Here is a 16,735-nt window from a genome sequence, read left to right as displayed (position 1 = left end):
CCCGTGAGATTCAGGATTGGTCTTGTTCCATTGCTAAGAGTAAATGGTATATTTTGAACAGAGCTAGCTGTGCAGGTAGGAAGACAACAGAGGGAGATGAAGTAAAATAAAATGAACAACAGGTTACTAACCAGGAGTCTGCACTGCTGTCCACTGGTTTGCCTGCAACCAACTTGTAACTAGCTAATGACCTTAGGCAAGTCATTTAACTTCTTTATCTGTAACAGTTGTAGCAAAAGCTTATTGGAAATCATGAGGCAGCTATTAAAATTGCTCTATTGGCACTGTGCCATCATTGGACCCTCAGAACCACCCTCTGCAGTGGATAATGTTACCCAGATTTAACTAGTGGTGCTGCGATTTTGTTTTGTCACCTGTACCACGTATCTAAATCTGTGCTGCGCTAAAATGGGAAAGGGAGAGGGAAGAGATAGAGGTGACTGTGGGAAGGGAAGCAAGGAGGTGAAGTAGATGATTTAGGGGCAGGAAGGGTAAGGAGCCTTTTAGGGAACAGGAAAGGGAAGAGTTGAGAGAAATGGGAAGGGCAGGAAGGAGAAAGTTTACAGTGGAAGGAAAAGCTATTAGTAGGTTGCTATGTAGAAAGACTCACCTGCGTAGAAAAGAATGAGGCCCAGCTGCGAATTATTTTTAGTGTCTTCCTTCATTCCCTGCATCTAATTAGTCACCAAATCCTCATTTCTTGTGACGGTCCTCATCGTCATTCACATTGCAGTTGCCTTTGGTTGGTCCTCAGCATCTCTCACCTCCGCCCATAGCAATCGGCTATTTCTAGGTACAAACCATTACATTACATTTCCCACATCATCACCAGACGGATTCTAGCATGGCTCTTGTGTCACTTCTGGCGTTATTTCCTAACACTTCACCGCATGCTCAATCGGCACCAGGCTTAATGAACTACTTGTCCCTATCGTGGGCCATGTCCTTCCACTCCTTTATTCCATTAAACGAGCTGTCCTTTTTGCTCTGCCTCTGGAAGACCCCCTACTTATCCTTCAATCCTTGCCTCAAAGATCCTCTCCTCAAAAATCCTCTCCAGACTCTAACTGGCTCTGTCTGCTTCTTTCATCTGAAATGGCTGACATGGTTTTTCTCCTTCTAAACCGATAAAGCAAATTAGCCACAAGGTGGCGGCACAACACCAGGGAATTAACTGCTCAAATCAATGACACCTGTGATTTCAGTTTAAATTATAACCTGGCATTGATCTTGGATGTGGAATTATAGAACAAGAAGGGACAGACTCTGTGGTCCATTTGGTCTAGTGGTTTTCAGAAACTGCATCATGAAGCCCTGGGACTTCCTGGGAACTCTGTTGCCTGTTTCAAACAGAAAAGTTTTATTTTACAGCCGGGGCTTCAAATCTAGTCCAGTCCTTTCATTTGACAGATGGGAAGCTGGAGCCCTGAGAGATGGCTTGACTAAAATAGTAGGGCTGATTGTAGAGATGCAGCTCTAGAGCCCAGGCGTAGTATTTCCTGTTTCTCAGGGCTGCATATTTCCCAGTGCCATCACAGGCTTCAGAGGTTTACCCCAAAGATTGTGATGCAACTTGGTAAGAGTTTGAAGCAAAGGACATTCTTGCCTTGTCATTTTGTTACTTTGCAACTACTTTGTTGGCAACAAAATAATAATACAGAACATATGATATATTTTCATGTCTGTATGTTCTATATCCATCTAAAATAAGCTCTAAAGCTAAGGTCTGTGTTTTCTTTTTCTCTGTATATCTCTTCCATATCACCTAGAATGGATTTCTGTACTTGGAACTCACTCATCTTCATCTAGCATCTGTTGGAGGGTTTGTCAAGTGCAGGGTATAAGGGTCCATAGCTGAAATAAGGCTTGGTCCTTGCCCTTGGAAGACGTCTAGTAGGTGTTGGTGGGAGAGACAGATATAAAAGTGGAAAATTTATTACACAAGTACAGTGAGAAAGAAGCCATGAGCTTGAGTCTGCAAATGCTGGCTTACAGTAGAGCATTCTTTTGTTTTGCTTCATTTTAAGCCCTCAGAAAATGCTCATTCCTGTTGTTAACAACTAAAGTTGTCTCCCAGAAGGCAAATGTTGTGAGGTATGGTAGAACTAGATATTTTCTCCTCAAAATGGAGGAGAAAGGAAATTCTAAAGTGGGGAATATGTTCTTAATTTTCATTTTTCTATGAACACAGCCACTTAACCCCTCAGTTTTTCCACTTTGTTTGCCCTGTGCTCCAGATTACTTTCTTTGAAGACAAAAACTTTCAAGGCCGCCACTATGACAGCGATTGCGACTGTGCGGATTTCCACATGTACTTGAGTCGCTGCAACTCCATTAGAGTGGAAGGAGGCACCTGGGCTGTGTACGAAAGGCCCAACTTTGCTGGGTACATGTACGTCCTACCCCGGGGCGAGTACTCTGAGTACCAGCACTGGATGGGCCTCAATGACCGCCTCAGCTCCTGCAGGGCTGTCCACCTGGTGAGTGTGCAGAGGGTGCACGTGCTCTCTCTCTTTCTGTCTCTTACCCCCTCCCCCGCCATTTTGCTTTTACGTGAAAGAGTTTTCTTAAGATTTTCCCACCTCTTAATGGGTGGTTGTCTCTTGTTGGCCGCTGAGGCTTCAATAAAATCTTAGGTCAGTTCATCACAAGACTACATGACTTATTTCCATAGTACTTTCTCTACCTCTTGTATATTTTAAGGAATTGTTTTTCTTATTGAACGTCAGCTGTTTCAGTCAGTGCACAGTGGGGATGGGTGTTCAGATCATCTCACTTTCAGGATGGTGGGTCCCAAACCTCACTGTTCTCCGAGTTCCTGGCCTGCTGTTGATTTCGCTAATGTTTGCTGTTCATTTCCCCCTTTGTTTTTTTAGTCTAGTGGAGGCCAGTATAAGATTCAGATCTTTGAGAAAGGGGATTTTAATGGTCAGATGTATGAAACCACTGAAGATTGCCCTTCCATCATGGAGCAGTTTCACATGCGAGAGGTCCACTCCTGTAAGGTGCTGGAGGGTGCGTGGGTCTTCTACGAGCTGCCCAACTACCGTGGCAGGCAGTACCTCCTGGACAAGAAGGAGTACCGGAAGCCCATCGACTGGGGCGCAGCTTCCCCAGCTATCCAGTCTTTCCGCCGCATTGTGGAGTGATGACACAGATGCAGCCATAAGCTTCTTCCTGGGGCCAAATGCTGGCTGGCCTTGTCGTCCAAATAAGCGTCATAAATAAAAACAATTGGCATGCATTCCACTGTTTACTATAATGCCTCTCCTTAAACACTTGTAGGCACCAGTAAAGTAGTGCCCACCACAGCGGGCAGTTACACAAAGCAACTCATCCTTCAGGTTATGTCTTTGTGCCAGACGAAATGGGACTGGATTAAAAGGTTAGAAAATCATACTGCCATGTGGTGGTTCTTGTTGCTTAAGGTCTGTATTAATGGTGCACTAGGAGGATGCGGAATCCGCGTCTCCTCACAACTAGGGCACCTATCAGGCACCGGTGGGGGACCACGGACACCGAAGGGGATGGGAGGAACCCCCAGCAACCGGGTAGGACGTGGGGCAGAGTGAGGGGGGAGGAGTAGTGGAGGCAGGACGGGACTGGCGCCACTGAGGGGTGGCTGGGGGAGGGAAAAGGATCCCACGCCCAATGGGGGAAATTGGGGGACCACTGGGAGGGCAGAGGATCAAAAGGGAGAGTGACCAGGTTTCCCCTGTCCACTTGGGCCCCCAGGAACCTGTTGAGATCCCGGGCCTGATCCTCTGCCCACCTAGGCCCCCTCCAGCTGTGCAGGTCCTGAGGGAGTGGGAGGGAGGGAAAGGGGAGCAAAAGTAAGGCCGGACCTCCGGGACCGGCACCCCTGAGGGGCGGCTGGGGTAGGGGAGGAGTTCCTACACCTAGCGGGACCCATGGTTAGGGGGCCAGCGGCAACGGGGGAGACACTGGGGGAGACGGTGGGGGAGGGGCACGGAGGAACGGAAGGGAATGGGGCCAGCGCTTTCCCTGTCCACTTTGGCACCAGGAAGCCTGCTGGGCTCCTGGGCCAAATCCTCTGTCCTCAGAGCCTCCCTCCTGCCTCGCAGAACCCAAGCCCCGCCCCACACCCCCACCCAGGGCCCCACCTCTACACTCGGGGTCCCTCCAACGCGCAGGGCCTATACCCCACCCACACACCCTCACTCAGCACCCTACCTCCAAACTCCAGAACTCCACATTCCAGAGGCCCTCCTTTCCACGGGCGGCCTCTCCCCTTCTGTGCAGGTCCTGAGCAGAGGCCCCGCCCCATGCTCAAACGTCACCACCCCACCCGCCTAGGTCCCACCCCACCCTAAACCCCGCCCCTGCCTAAGTTCCACCCCCGTCTAAACTCCGCCCCCATAGCCAAGGGTTGGTTTTTTTTTTTTTCTTTTTTTCCTCCTTTAGATTGGGGTTCTGTTTTACCTTGTTGATTCATTGTTGTTGATTCACTTACATTTTGATTTTTTTCTAATAAATCTTTTATTTTTCTAATTTTATTTTATTCTTTATACTTTGTTATTGTTCTGCTCCTTTTGGCTTGTTCCCCGCCCCCCTTTTTTTTCTTTTTCCGGTTGTGGTTTTATTCTACCTTGTTGCAGTTGTTTCAAATATATTTTTATTTTTCCTAATATATTTTTTATCTAATTTTATATTGTTTTTTATTCTTTGTTATTGTACTGCTCCTTTTTTTCTTTTTCGCCAAGCCACGCGGCTTGCAGGGTCGGGCCCGAGCTCCTGTGGTGGGAGCTCCGAGTCCAAACCACTGGACTAACAGAGAACCTCAGACTCCAGGGAATATTAATCGGAGTGAGGTCTCCCAGAGGTCCTCGTCTCGGCACCAAGACCTGGCTCTATCCAACTGCCTGCAAACTCCAGTGCTGGACGCCTCAGGCCAAACAACCAGTAAGACAGGAATACAGCCCCACTCATCAAAAAAAAAAAAAAGAAACGACAAAAAAATATGTTACAGACGAAGGAGCAAGGTAAAAATCTACAAGACCAAATAAATGAAGATGAAATAGGCAAACTACCTGAATAAGAATTCAGCGTAATGATAGTAAAGATGATCCAAAATCTCAGAAACAGAATGGAGAAAATACAAGAAACATTTAACAAGGATCTAGAAGAACTAAAGAGCAAACAAACAGTGATGAACAACACAATAACTGAAATTAAATACTCTAGAAGGAATCAGTGGCAGAATAACTGAGGCAGAAGAATGGATAAGTGAGCTGGAAGATAAAATGGTGGAAATAACTGCCAGGGAGCAGAATAAAGAAAAAAGAATGAAAAGACTTGAGGACAGTCTCAGAGACCTCTGGAACAACATTAAATGCACCAACATTCGAATTATAGGGGTCCCAGAAGAAGAAGAGAAAAAGAAAGGGTCTGAGAAAATATTTGAAGAGATTATAGTCGAAAACTTCCCTAACAAACATGGAAAAGGAAATAGTCAATCAAGTCCAGGAAGCGCACAGAGTCCCATACAGGATAAACCCAAAGAGAAACATGCTGAGACACATATTAATCAAACTATCAAAAATTAAATACAAAGAAAAAATATTAAAAGCAGCAAGGGAAAAGCAACAAATAACATACAAGGGAATCCCCATAAGGTTAACAGTTGATCTTTCAGCAGAAACTCTGCAAGCCAGAAGGGTGTGGCAGGATATATTTAAAGTGAGGAAAGGGGAAAACCTACAACCAAGATTACTCTACCCAGCAAGGATCTCTTTCAGATTCGATGGAGAAATCAAAAGCTTTACAGACAAGCAAAAGCTACGAGAATTCAGCACCACCAAACCAGCTTTACAACAAATGCTAAAGGAACTTCTCCAAGCAGGAAACACAAGAGAAGAAAAAGACGCACAAAAACAAACCCAAATCAATTAAGGAAATGGTAATAAGAACATACATATCGATAATCATCTTGAATGTAAATGGATTAAATGCTCCAACCAAAAGACACAGACTGGCTGAATGGATACAAAAACCAGACCCTTATATAAGCTGTCTACAAGAAACCCACTTCAGACCTAAGGACATACAGATTGAAAGTGAGGGGATGGAATAAAATATTCCATGCAAATGGAAATCAAAAGAAAGCTGGAGTAGCAAGTCTCATATCAGACAAAATAGACTTTAAAATAAATACTGTTACAAGAGATAAGGAAGGACACTACATAATGATCAAGGGATCAATCCAAGAAGAAAACACAACAATTATAAATATATATGCACCCAACATAGGAGCACCTCAATACATAAGGCAAATGCTAACAGACATAAGAGGAGAAATTGACATTAACACAATAATAGTGGGGGACATTAACACCCCACTTACACCAATAGACAGATCATCCAGACAGAAAATAAATAAGGAAACACAAGCTTTAAATGACACAATAGACCAGATAGACCTAATTGATATCTTTAGGACATTCCACCCAAAAGTGGAAGAATACACTTTCTTCTCAAGCACACACAGAACGTTCTCCAGAATAGATCACATCTTGGGTCACAAATCAAACCTTGGAAACTTTAAGAAAATTGAAATCATATCAAGCATCTTTTCCGACCACAAAGCTATGAGATTAGAAATCAATTACAGGAAAAAAAAAAACAGTAAAAAACACAAATACACGGAGGCTAAACAGTGTGCTGCTAAATAACCAAGAGATCACTGAAGAAGTCAAAGAGGAAATCAAAAATACCTAGAAACAAATGACAACGAAATCATGACGATCCAAAACCTATGTGACGCAGCAAAAGCAGTTCTAAGAGGGAAGTTCATAGCAATTCAAGCTCACCTCAAGAAACAAGAAAAATCTCAAATAAACAATCTAACCTTATGCCTAAAGCAACTAGAAAAAGAAGAACAAAGAAAACCCAAAATTAGTAGAAGGAAAGAAATCATAAAGATCAGAGCAGAAACAAATGAAATAGAAACAAAACAATAGCAAAGATCAATAAAACTAAAACCTAGTTCTATGAGAAGATAAATAAAATTGATAAACCTTTAGCCAGACTCATCAATAAAAAAAGGGAGAGGACTCAAATCAAAATTAGAAATGAAAAAGGAGAGATTACAACTGACACCACAGAAATACAAAAGATCCTAAGAGACAAGTACAAGCAGCTCTATGCCAATAAAATGGACAACCTGGAAGAAATGGACAAATTCTTGGAAAAGTACAACCTTCCCAGATTGAGCCAGGAAGAATTAGAAAATATAAACAGACCAATCACAAGCACTGAAATTGAGACTGTGATTAAAAATCTTCCAACAAACAAAAACCCAGGACCAGATGGCTTCACAGGCAAATTCTATCAAACATTTAGAGAAGAGCTAACACCTATCCTTCTCAAACTCTTCCAAAATATAGCAGAGGGAGGAACACTCCCAAACTCATTCTACGAGACCACCATCACCCTGATACCAAAACCAGACAAAGATGTCGCAAAGAAAGAAAACTACAGGCCAATATCACTGATGAGCATAGATGCAAAAATCCTCAACAAACTACTAGCAAACAGAATCCAACAGCACATTAAAAGGATCATACAGCATGATCAAGTGGGGTTTATCCCAGGAATTCAAGGATTCTTTAATATATGCAAATCAATTAATGTGATACACCATATTAACAAATTGAAGAATAAAAACCATATGATCGTCTCAATAGATGCAGAAAAAGCTTTCGACAAAATTCAACACCCATTTATGATAAAAACCCTCCACAAAGTAGGCATAGAGGAAACTTACCTCAACATAATAAAGGACATATATGACAAACCCACAGCCAACATCGTTCTCAATGGTGCAAAACTGAAACCATACCCTCTAAGATCAGGAACAAGACAAGGTTGTCCACACTCACCACTTTTATTCAACAGAGTTTTGGAAGTTTTAGCCACAGCAATCAGAGAAGGAAAAGAAATAAAAGGAATCCAAATCAGAAAAGAAGGAAAGCTGTCACTGTTTGCAGATGACATGATACTATACATAGAGAATCCTAAAGATGCTACCAGAAAACTACTAGAGCTAATCAATGAATTTGGTAAAGTAGCAGGATACAAAATTAATGCACAGAAATCTCTTGCATTCCTATACACTAAAGATGAAAAATCTGAAAGAGAAATTAAGGAAACACTCTCATTTACCATTGCAACAAAGAGAATAAAATACCTAGGAATAAACCTACCTAAGGAGACAAAAGACCTGTATGTAGAAAACTATAAGACACTGATGAAAGAAATTAAAGATGATACAAACAGATGGAGAGATATACCATGTTCTTGGATTGGAAGAATCAGCATTGTGAAAATGACTATACTACCCAAAGCAATCTACAGATTCAATGCAATCCCTATCAAACCACCAATGGCATTTTTCACAGAACTAGAACCAAAAATTTCACAATTTGTATGGAAACACAAAAGACCCCGAATAGCCAAAGCAATCTTGAGAAAGAAAAACAGAGCTGGAGGAATCAGGCTCCCTGACTTCAGACTATATTACAAAGCTACAGTAATCAAGACAATATGGTACTGGCACAAAAACAGAAATATAGATCCATGGAACAGGATAGAAAGCCCAGAGATAAACCCACGCACCTATGGTCAGCTAATCTATGACAAAGGAGGTAAGGATATACAATGGAGAAAAGACAGCCTCTTCAATAAGTGGTGCTGGGAAAACTGGACAGCTACATGTAAAAGAATGAAATTAGAACACTCCCTAACACCATACACAAAAATAAACTCCAAATGGATTAAAGACCTAAATGTAAGGCCAGACATTATAAAACTCTTAGAGGAAAACATAGGCAGAACACTCTATGACATATATCACAGCAAGATCCTTTTTGACACACCTCCTAGAGTAAGGAAAATAAAAACAAAAATAAACAAATGGGACCTAATGAAACTTAAAAGCTTTTGCACAGCAAAGGAAACCATAAACAAGACAAAAAGACAACCCTCAGAATGGGAGAAAATATTTGCAAATGAAGCAACTGACAAAGGATTAATCTCCAAAATATACAAGCAACTCATGCAGCTCAATATCAAAAAAACAAACAACCCAATAAAAAAATGGGCAGAAGACCTAAATAGACATTTCTCCAAAGAAGACATACAGATTGCCAACAAACACATGAAAGGATGCCCCACATCACTAATCATTAGAGAAATGCAAATCAAAACCACATTGAGGTATCACCTCACACCGGTCAGAATGGCCATCATCAAAAAATCAACAAACAATAAATGCTGGTGAGGGTGTGGAGAAAAGGGGACCCTCCTGTAATGTTGGTGGGAATGTAAATTGATACAGCCACTATGGAGAAAAGTATGGAGGTTCCTTAAAAAACTAAAAATAGAACTACCACGTGACCCAGCAATCCCACTACTGGGAATATACCCTGAGAAAACCATAATTCAAAAAGATACATGTACCACAGCGTTCATTGCAGCACTATTTACAATAGTCAGGACATGGAAGCAACCTAAGTGTCCATCGACAGATGAATGGATAAAGAAGATGTAGCTCATATATACAGTGGAATATTACTCAGCCATAAAAAGAAATGAAATTGAGTTATTTGTAGTGAGGTGGATGGACCTAGAATCTGTCATACAGAGTGAAGTAAGTCATAAAGAGAAAAACAAATACCCTATGCTAACGCATGTATATGGAATTTTAAAAAGTGGTACTGATGAACCTAGTGGCTGGGTAGGAATAAAGACGCAGATGTAGAGAATGGACTTGAGGGCACAGGGGGGATGGGGAAGCTGGGGAGAAGTGAGAGAGTAGCATTGACTTATATACACTACCAAATGTAAAATGGATGGCTAGTGGGAAGCAGCAGCATAGCACAGGGAGATCAGCTTGGTGCTTTGTGACGACCTAGAGGGATGGGATAGGGAGGGTGGGAGGGAGGCTTAAGAGGGTGGGGATATGGGGATATATGTATACATATAGCTGATTCACTTTGTTGTACAGCAGAAACTAACACAACATTGTAAAGCATTTATACTCCAATAAAGATGTGAAAAAAAAAAGATTCACAGATTACAGATTCTGTAAGAGCCAGATAGTTTATCTAAGCCAGTGCAGGTAAATCTTTTTTTAAAGCAGCAGAACCTTTCATCAAACAAAATTTTATGCTCTAATAAGCATAAGAAAGAACTTAGGGTTAGGAAAACGCAAATTAAACCACCTTGACAAACCACTACACACTCACCAACAGCTAAACCTGACAGACAGTACCAAGTGTTGGCAAGAATGTGAAGCAACTGGAACTCTCGTGCACTCCTGAAGGGAGGGAAAAATGGTGCAGCCACTGTGGAAAACAGTCTGATGGTTTCTTATAAAGTTAAACATACACTTACCATATGTAGTAGGCAGAATTTTAAGATGGTCCCATGACCTTTGCTCCCAGATGTTACTCCTGTGATTAGGTTACATTATATGGCAAAAAGGAGATTGTTTGGGTGGGTCCAATCTAATTACACCAGTCCTTTAAAAGCAGAGTTTTCTCTGGCTGGTAGCAGAAGAAGAACCAGAAAGACTGGAAGTGTGAAAAGGACTCAACATGCATTGCTGGTTTGAAGATGCAAGGGCTGTGTGAGAAAGAATGTGGGCAACCTTAAAGATCTGAAAGAGCCCCCACCCCGCCCCCCTGTAACGGGAGGAAGAAGTGGATTCTTCCCCAGCTCTCGCAAATAAGCACCCAGCCTGACCAATACCTTGATTTCAGCCTTGTGAAACCCTAAGCAAAGAATCTGGTCGAGCCCACCCAGACTTCTGACATAGAGAATTGTCAGGTAATAAATGGATGTTGTGTTAGGCCATTACATTTGTGATATGTAGTTACACAGCAGTAGAAAACTAATATGTCATTTGACCCAGAAATCCCACTCCTAGGTATTTACCCAAGAGAAATAAAAATGGATACTCACACAAAGACTTGTACTTCAGTCTTTATTCATGATAGCCACAAATCTGGAAGTCCCAAATATCTATCAGTAGGTGAATGGATCAACAAATTGTGGTATAGCCACATAATGGGCTACTACTCACCAGTAAAAAGAAATGAAGTACTGATAACACACAGCAGTATAAATGAATCTCAGAAGCATTAAGCTAAGTGAAAGAAGATAGACACATAAGACCACATACTGTATGATTTCATTTATATGGAATTCTAGAAATGGTAAAACTATAGTGCCAGAAAGTAGATCAGTGTTTGCCAAGGGTCAGGGATGGAGAGAGGGGACTGACTACACAGGGGCACAAGGGAACTTTTTGTGGTGATGGAAATCTATACCGTGATTGTGGTGGTATTTACAAAACTGTATATGTTTGTCAAAACTCATCTAGTTGTACACTTAAAATCAGTGAATTTTATTGCATGTAAGTTATATCTCAATAAAACTGATTTTTAAAATGTAAAAAAAAAAAGGTCTGTATTAATTCAACAGGTACAATAATCATAGCTGCCATTTATCGTGTGCCTTCATTATCCCATTTTCTCTTCACAACAGCCCTATAAGATAGGGGGTCTATCTGCTTTTTACAGATGAGGGAACTGAGGTCTAGAGAAGTTCAAAACTTGCCCAAGTTTACCAGCTGGTAAATGGAGAAACCTGGATTTGGTCCAGGATATTTATGTTTCCAAAGTCCTTGTCCTTTTTAGTTCCAACTCGTTCATTCAACACATATTGGCTGGGGATATGTGTGCATAATGTAAGAATAAGACCCTGAGAAATTTAAAAGGTAGGAAGGACAAGTCCCCTTGAAGTTCTGCTTGAGGAGACAGAACACCTTCAAGAATAGCCAGTAAGAACAGGGCTACTACTGGAAAATAACAGAGCCACGAGTCACCGGAATTCCCTTGTTTAAGATCCAGAGACTCCTAGATCTCTTACTTCTCAACCTAAGTTCAGTTCCTCTAAAACAAAAGGACATATTAAACAATTTGTCCCTACTCTACAATAGTTGACATGGAGTTTTATTGAGTTTTACTTACTTTGAGTGACCCCTGTGATCTTACCTATTGAATCTTAATGAAGCATGACGAAGGAAACAGTATCGCTAGGAATAGTCTGTGAGCATCCAAGTGAACCTGGGGATATGCTGAATTCACCTGTCTTTAAAAGAGACGGCAAAGCCCGTCTCCTAGGAGCTGTCCCCAGAAGGACAAGTTAGGATGGCTGGGGACACGGCCTTTGTGTGTACTCTAGTCTACACTCTAATGTGTGGTAGATACTTTCCCTCAAGTATTTTTATGCATTTTGTTAACTTCCCCTGCCTTTTGCCATTTTGTCTGTTTTGAGTGAGGGGCTTTGAGAAAATTGAGTAAAAATAAGGGAAGGACCCACGATGAACCAGGGCAGAGGAATGGGAGGCCGTTCGCTGAGCTGCAAAGGGCTTTAGGCCCTGACACCCTACCTGAAGCTAACTTTTCTGATCTCCAAAACGAGCGAGTTGAACCAAATGCTCACTCAAATCCCATCAAACATCAACATTCGGATTCTCTGGAGGCTGAAGGACTAGCTGATGACCAAGGACTACTGACACTCATTTTTAGAGGCACAATTTCTGGAATTGGCTCAGAGATACCGCTCCTCCTTTTCTGCCCAGGAAACTGAGGCAGTGAGTTAGGGCCAGTCTCTCCTCCTGTATCAACTGCTGCCACGTTCCAATCCATGGTGAGTTGGCCACCGTCTGTTCAAAACAACCAGAAAAGCAGTGTTGGTAGCAGGGTAGGAAAACAAGTGTCAGTATGACTAACCACAGCTTCAGAGAAGCAGAAGATAGCTTTTGACAGATAAAACTGAATTATAATTTTGAGATATTAGATGCCTTTTTGTTCATGCCCTGATCCAGAAAGAGATTGCAACATTTCTCCCCAGCTGTAGAGACATCAGTCAACTTGCACTTAAAAGGAATTTTACTAGCAATTGATATTAGAGGTCAGGAACACATTATGTCCTTATCTAGCAATCAGTCCCAGTTCTGGTACGATATTCTGCCATTAGAGCAAGAAGCCAGCGTTCTCCCATCAAGCACACCCAGAAGAGCACCGGGGGTGTTACTTAGAATTATTAACTTCCTCTGCCTTTTATTGTTTTGTCGCTCTGAAATGGGGGGTTTCAAGAAAATTGGGCAAAAGCATTCTTAGACCATTTTAGCTCTGCTTCCATCCTGAATATTCCTCTGAGACAAGTCTCTGGTTATTTCCCAAAGGTGGAGCCCACTTCCTCAAAATGCAATGTCAGGGACTCCCATTTAAAGTTACCAGGGTAGGGTTGCCAGATTAAATACAGGACAGTATTAGTAAGTCTCAAGTGTTGGGATACAAATACAGTATAAGTATATCCTAAGTATTGCAGGGCATACTTATACTAAGAAAGTATTTGTCTGAAATTCAAATTAAACTGTACATCCTGTATTTTATTTGCTAAATCAGTCAACCCCATACATGACGGGTAAGGCAAGTTACACATGAGTGACATGGGCTAAAAGGGAATGCTGCAGGCCGTGGCACTGGGATACATGTCCCACAGGGCATTTACATACAATTTTTTAAAAACACTTTTGTGCTTTTTGTGAGGCAACAAAACATGTCTGCAGCTTGATTTGGCCTGTGGACCACCCATTTCCAATCTTGGCTTGTTGGAGAGCTCTGAATATCAAAAAATGTTCCTTACACCCAGTCAAAATCCGCTCCCTGTAACTAACTGTCAGCCCTCAATCCTAGTTCTGCCTTCCATCTAGTTCTTCATTCCCAAGATAACCCTTTAGATATTTGAAGATCCCTCCCTGTTTGCCTCCATGCTCTCATTTCTAGGCTGAACAATTCCCAGTCCTTCCATTATTTCTCTCTGGACATGGTTGGCTCCCAGTCTCCTCACCACACTGGTGCCTCTCTTCTGTGCTGATCGCAGATTGGCTTTTCCCCGCTGTCTTGGCTATAGTCTGATCAGTGCAGACTACATCTGGAGGGTCGTGTTAGTCCTTTCACCCTCCTTTCTCAGATCTATACTGTTCCTGACTAAGCTCAGCTCTCCTTGTGCCCTCCTACCAGCCCTGATAGGAGCCTGATCACACTTCCCTAAGAACTGGCATTTCAGCTCAAGCGCTAGAGAGTTCCTTTCCCCACTGAAGAGTTAGAAATGGGTTCAAATCCTGCCACTTTCACATGTTAGAGAAGTCACATAATCTAATATGTATAATGTCAATTTCCTTATTTGTAAAATATAACACTTACTTTGTGGGCATTAAAATGAGATAATATATGTAAAATACATAGCATATATTATTTGTAGTAGTTACGTTCTATGAATATAGAATCCTATGTGAACCCTGAACAGGAAATACAGTACTGAACTAGTTTTTCCTGAAGGAAATATAGGGCTGGGTTCCTGTGAGCCTCTGGTCACAACATTCTTGTCAACTAATCAATACATAACCTTTTGCTGATGTGTATTTCTGTTTAGAGACACCTTATTTAATATACATTGTTGATTCATTAACCCTGAACTCATAGCTAACTCATACCTGAAGGAATACTATATAACACACATTTTCTCTGTAAGGCACATCGCAGCCTTCTTGTGCTTGGGAACACTGGACAGCACTTTGGCACTGCCTTTGTGGGTTATTTTATACAGTGAAATCATGAACCAAAAGGAAAATAATGCAGAAAACATAGCACTAAACACCGCAAAAAGGACTCTTGTTTACAGTATGAGAGCTGAAACAAGAAGGCAGAGCGTTTATTCTACCTCAACTGGTAACGTGCACACTGGGTGACAAATTTTTTGCTGCTGTGCTCATGTCCAGGAATGACCTCAAGAGCACCATGAGCAGTGATGTGGTAATTACAAATAAATTTTAGTGAATGGGCGAATTCACAAATACAGAATCTGTGAATGACGAAGATCCACTGCACTTCCCACCGTGGCCAACGTGCTGGTACCATCTCCTAGACCTTAAGTACCTCTGTTACCAAGTTGCTCTGTTTTCTGGTTTTGGTTATTTTACTTGTTTAGCTTTTTCATACCTCTTTCTAATGCCCCAGTTGTTTTCAGAAAAGCATCACGGCATTTTTGGCAGATGCTTCATAGTCGGGCAGAAATACATCAGAATCACCCAACCCATCCTGCTGCCTTGAAAAAGAGCCGCCTTCCACAGGAGGCTGGTTTCCCTTAGTTCTCCCATCTGCCTCCCTCCTGGTTCTGGCTCCCATCATTCCAGGGCCAGCAGGGTCGCCCCGAGACCTCACACACACACACACACACCCTGTTTTCTCACTTCCTCTCAGTCTCTCTTATTTGGGGTCGCTTAGGCAACAGAGGGCAGTGAATCACCAAGCTTTCTTTTCAGCCCTTTGCCTGATTAGCCTTTGGTACATCTGGAGAGAAGGATCCCTTCTATGCAGGGGAAACCACTCTGCCCGCAGCCACCTCCCACCTCTACCTCTTCACTCAAGCCTCAAACTTCAAAATCAGGGAATTGTATACCTGGAGGGGCTGGGGGCCTTCCCATACACTGTAACAACGGGGTGAGATGGGCTTACTAACCCCAGTTTACAGACAAGGAACTCAGGCTCAGAGAGGCTGAACAACTTGTCCAAGGTCGCTGGTTCCAAAGTTCTGGTTCTTTCCACCGTACCATGCAGCTTCTGCTTCTCAACCTTCACGACACAGAACCAGGATATCTTGTCAGTCATAACATGAGCTATTTCTTTTTAAATAGCTTTATTGAGATATAATCCACATACCATACAATTCACCCATTTAAAATGTACAGCTCAATGGTTTTTAGTATATTCACAGATATGTGCAACCATCTCCACAGTCAGTTTTAGAGCATTTTTGTCACCTCAGAAAGAAACCCTGCATCCTTCAGGGACCACTGCTATTGTCCCTCAGCCCTGAGTGATCACCAGTCTACTTTCTGTATCTATGTATTTGCCTATTCTGGACATTTTACGTAAAAGATATCATATAATATGTGGTCTTTTGTGACTGGCTTCTTTCACTCAACCTAATGTTTTCAAGATTCAGCCATGTTGTAGCATGTACCCGTGCTTCATTCCTTTTTATGGCCAAATAATATTCCATTGTGTGGATATTCCACGTTTTGTTTATCCATTCACCAGTTGATGAACGTTTGAACAGTATTGCTATAAACGTTGGTGTGCAAGTTATTATGTGGACACATAGTTTCATTTCTCTTGAGTACATACCTAGCAGTGCAATTGCTGGGAGCATGAGCTATTTCTTCTCAAATGCTGGAAGCCTGTGGGGACTTGAAGCCACACAGACCTTGGTCCATTTCTAACTCTGCTACAAGCTGTAGGATTTCAGGCAAACACACCTCTCTCTTAGTCTTAGCCTCCTCATATGTAAGATAGAGATAATTACATCCACTTCCCAGTAGTTTTGCTGGCACTAGATGAGATAGTAAGGGGGAAATTCTTTGTCCAGGGAACGACCCAAAGGAGCAGGTACTCAATAAAGGCAGCTATTCTACAATCTCTCCAAATATGGAATCCCTGCAGAAGGAGGCTTAAGAGGAGCCACTGATGCTTTAAAGGTTGGGAACAGTGGGCTGGTGGTCTCTTCAGCCCCTCCCCACTTTAATGACCAGTGACTTACGTGTCTGTGAGTGACTATGAGATGGTGTCGGGAGAGCAGG

At 42.2% G+C, this 16,735-nt stretch overlaps 1 protein-coding gene across 5 annotated transcripts in view; it reads left to right on the top strand.

The window, feature by feature from the left end:
* The window catches only part of TBCCD1 (TBCC domain containing 1), a 105,741-nt gene that overhangs the window by 24,919 nt on the left and 64,087 nt on the right, over nt 1-16,735 (top strand). For 3 of the 5 annotated variants that reach the window (XM_082461465.1, XM_082461464.1, XM_082461463.1), the window contains exons 8-9: nt 2,238-2,480; nt 2,877-16,633. In XM_082461465.1, the coding sequence (XP_082317591.1) occupies nt 2,238-2,480; nt 2,877-3,149 (516 nt within the window). In that variant the 3' untranslated portion in view covers nt 3,150-16,633. Of the gene's footprint in view, nt 1-2,237; nt 2,481-2,876; nt 16,735 lie in introns of those variants that run through there. The other 2 variants (XM_082461466.1, XM_082461469.1) reach the window with 2 other exon arrangements.

Source organism: Balaenoptera physalus (assembly GCF_965194825.1).
Source record: "Balaenoptera physalus genome assembly, chromosome: 4".
Classification (NCBI taxonomy): Eukaryota; Metazoa; Chordata; class Mammalia; order Artiodactyla; family Balaenopteridae; genus Balaenoptera; species Balaenoptera physalus.
Note: the sequence above shows the minus strand (reverse complement) of the source record. Positions and strands in the feature narration are given on the sequence as shown.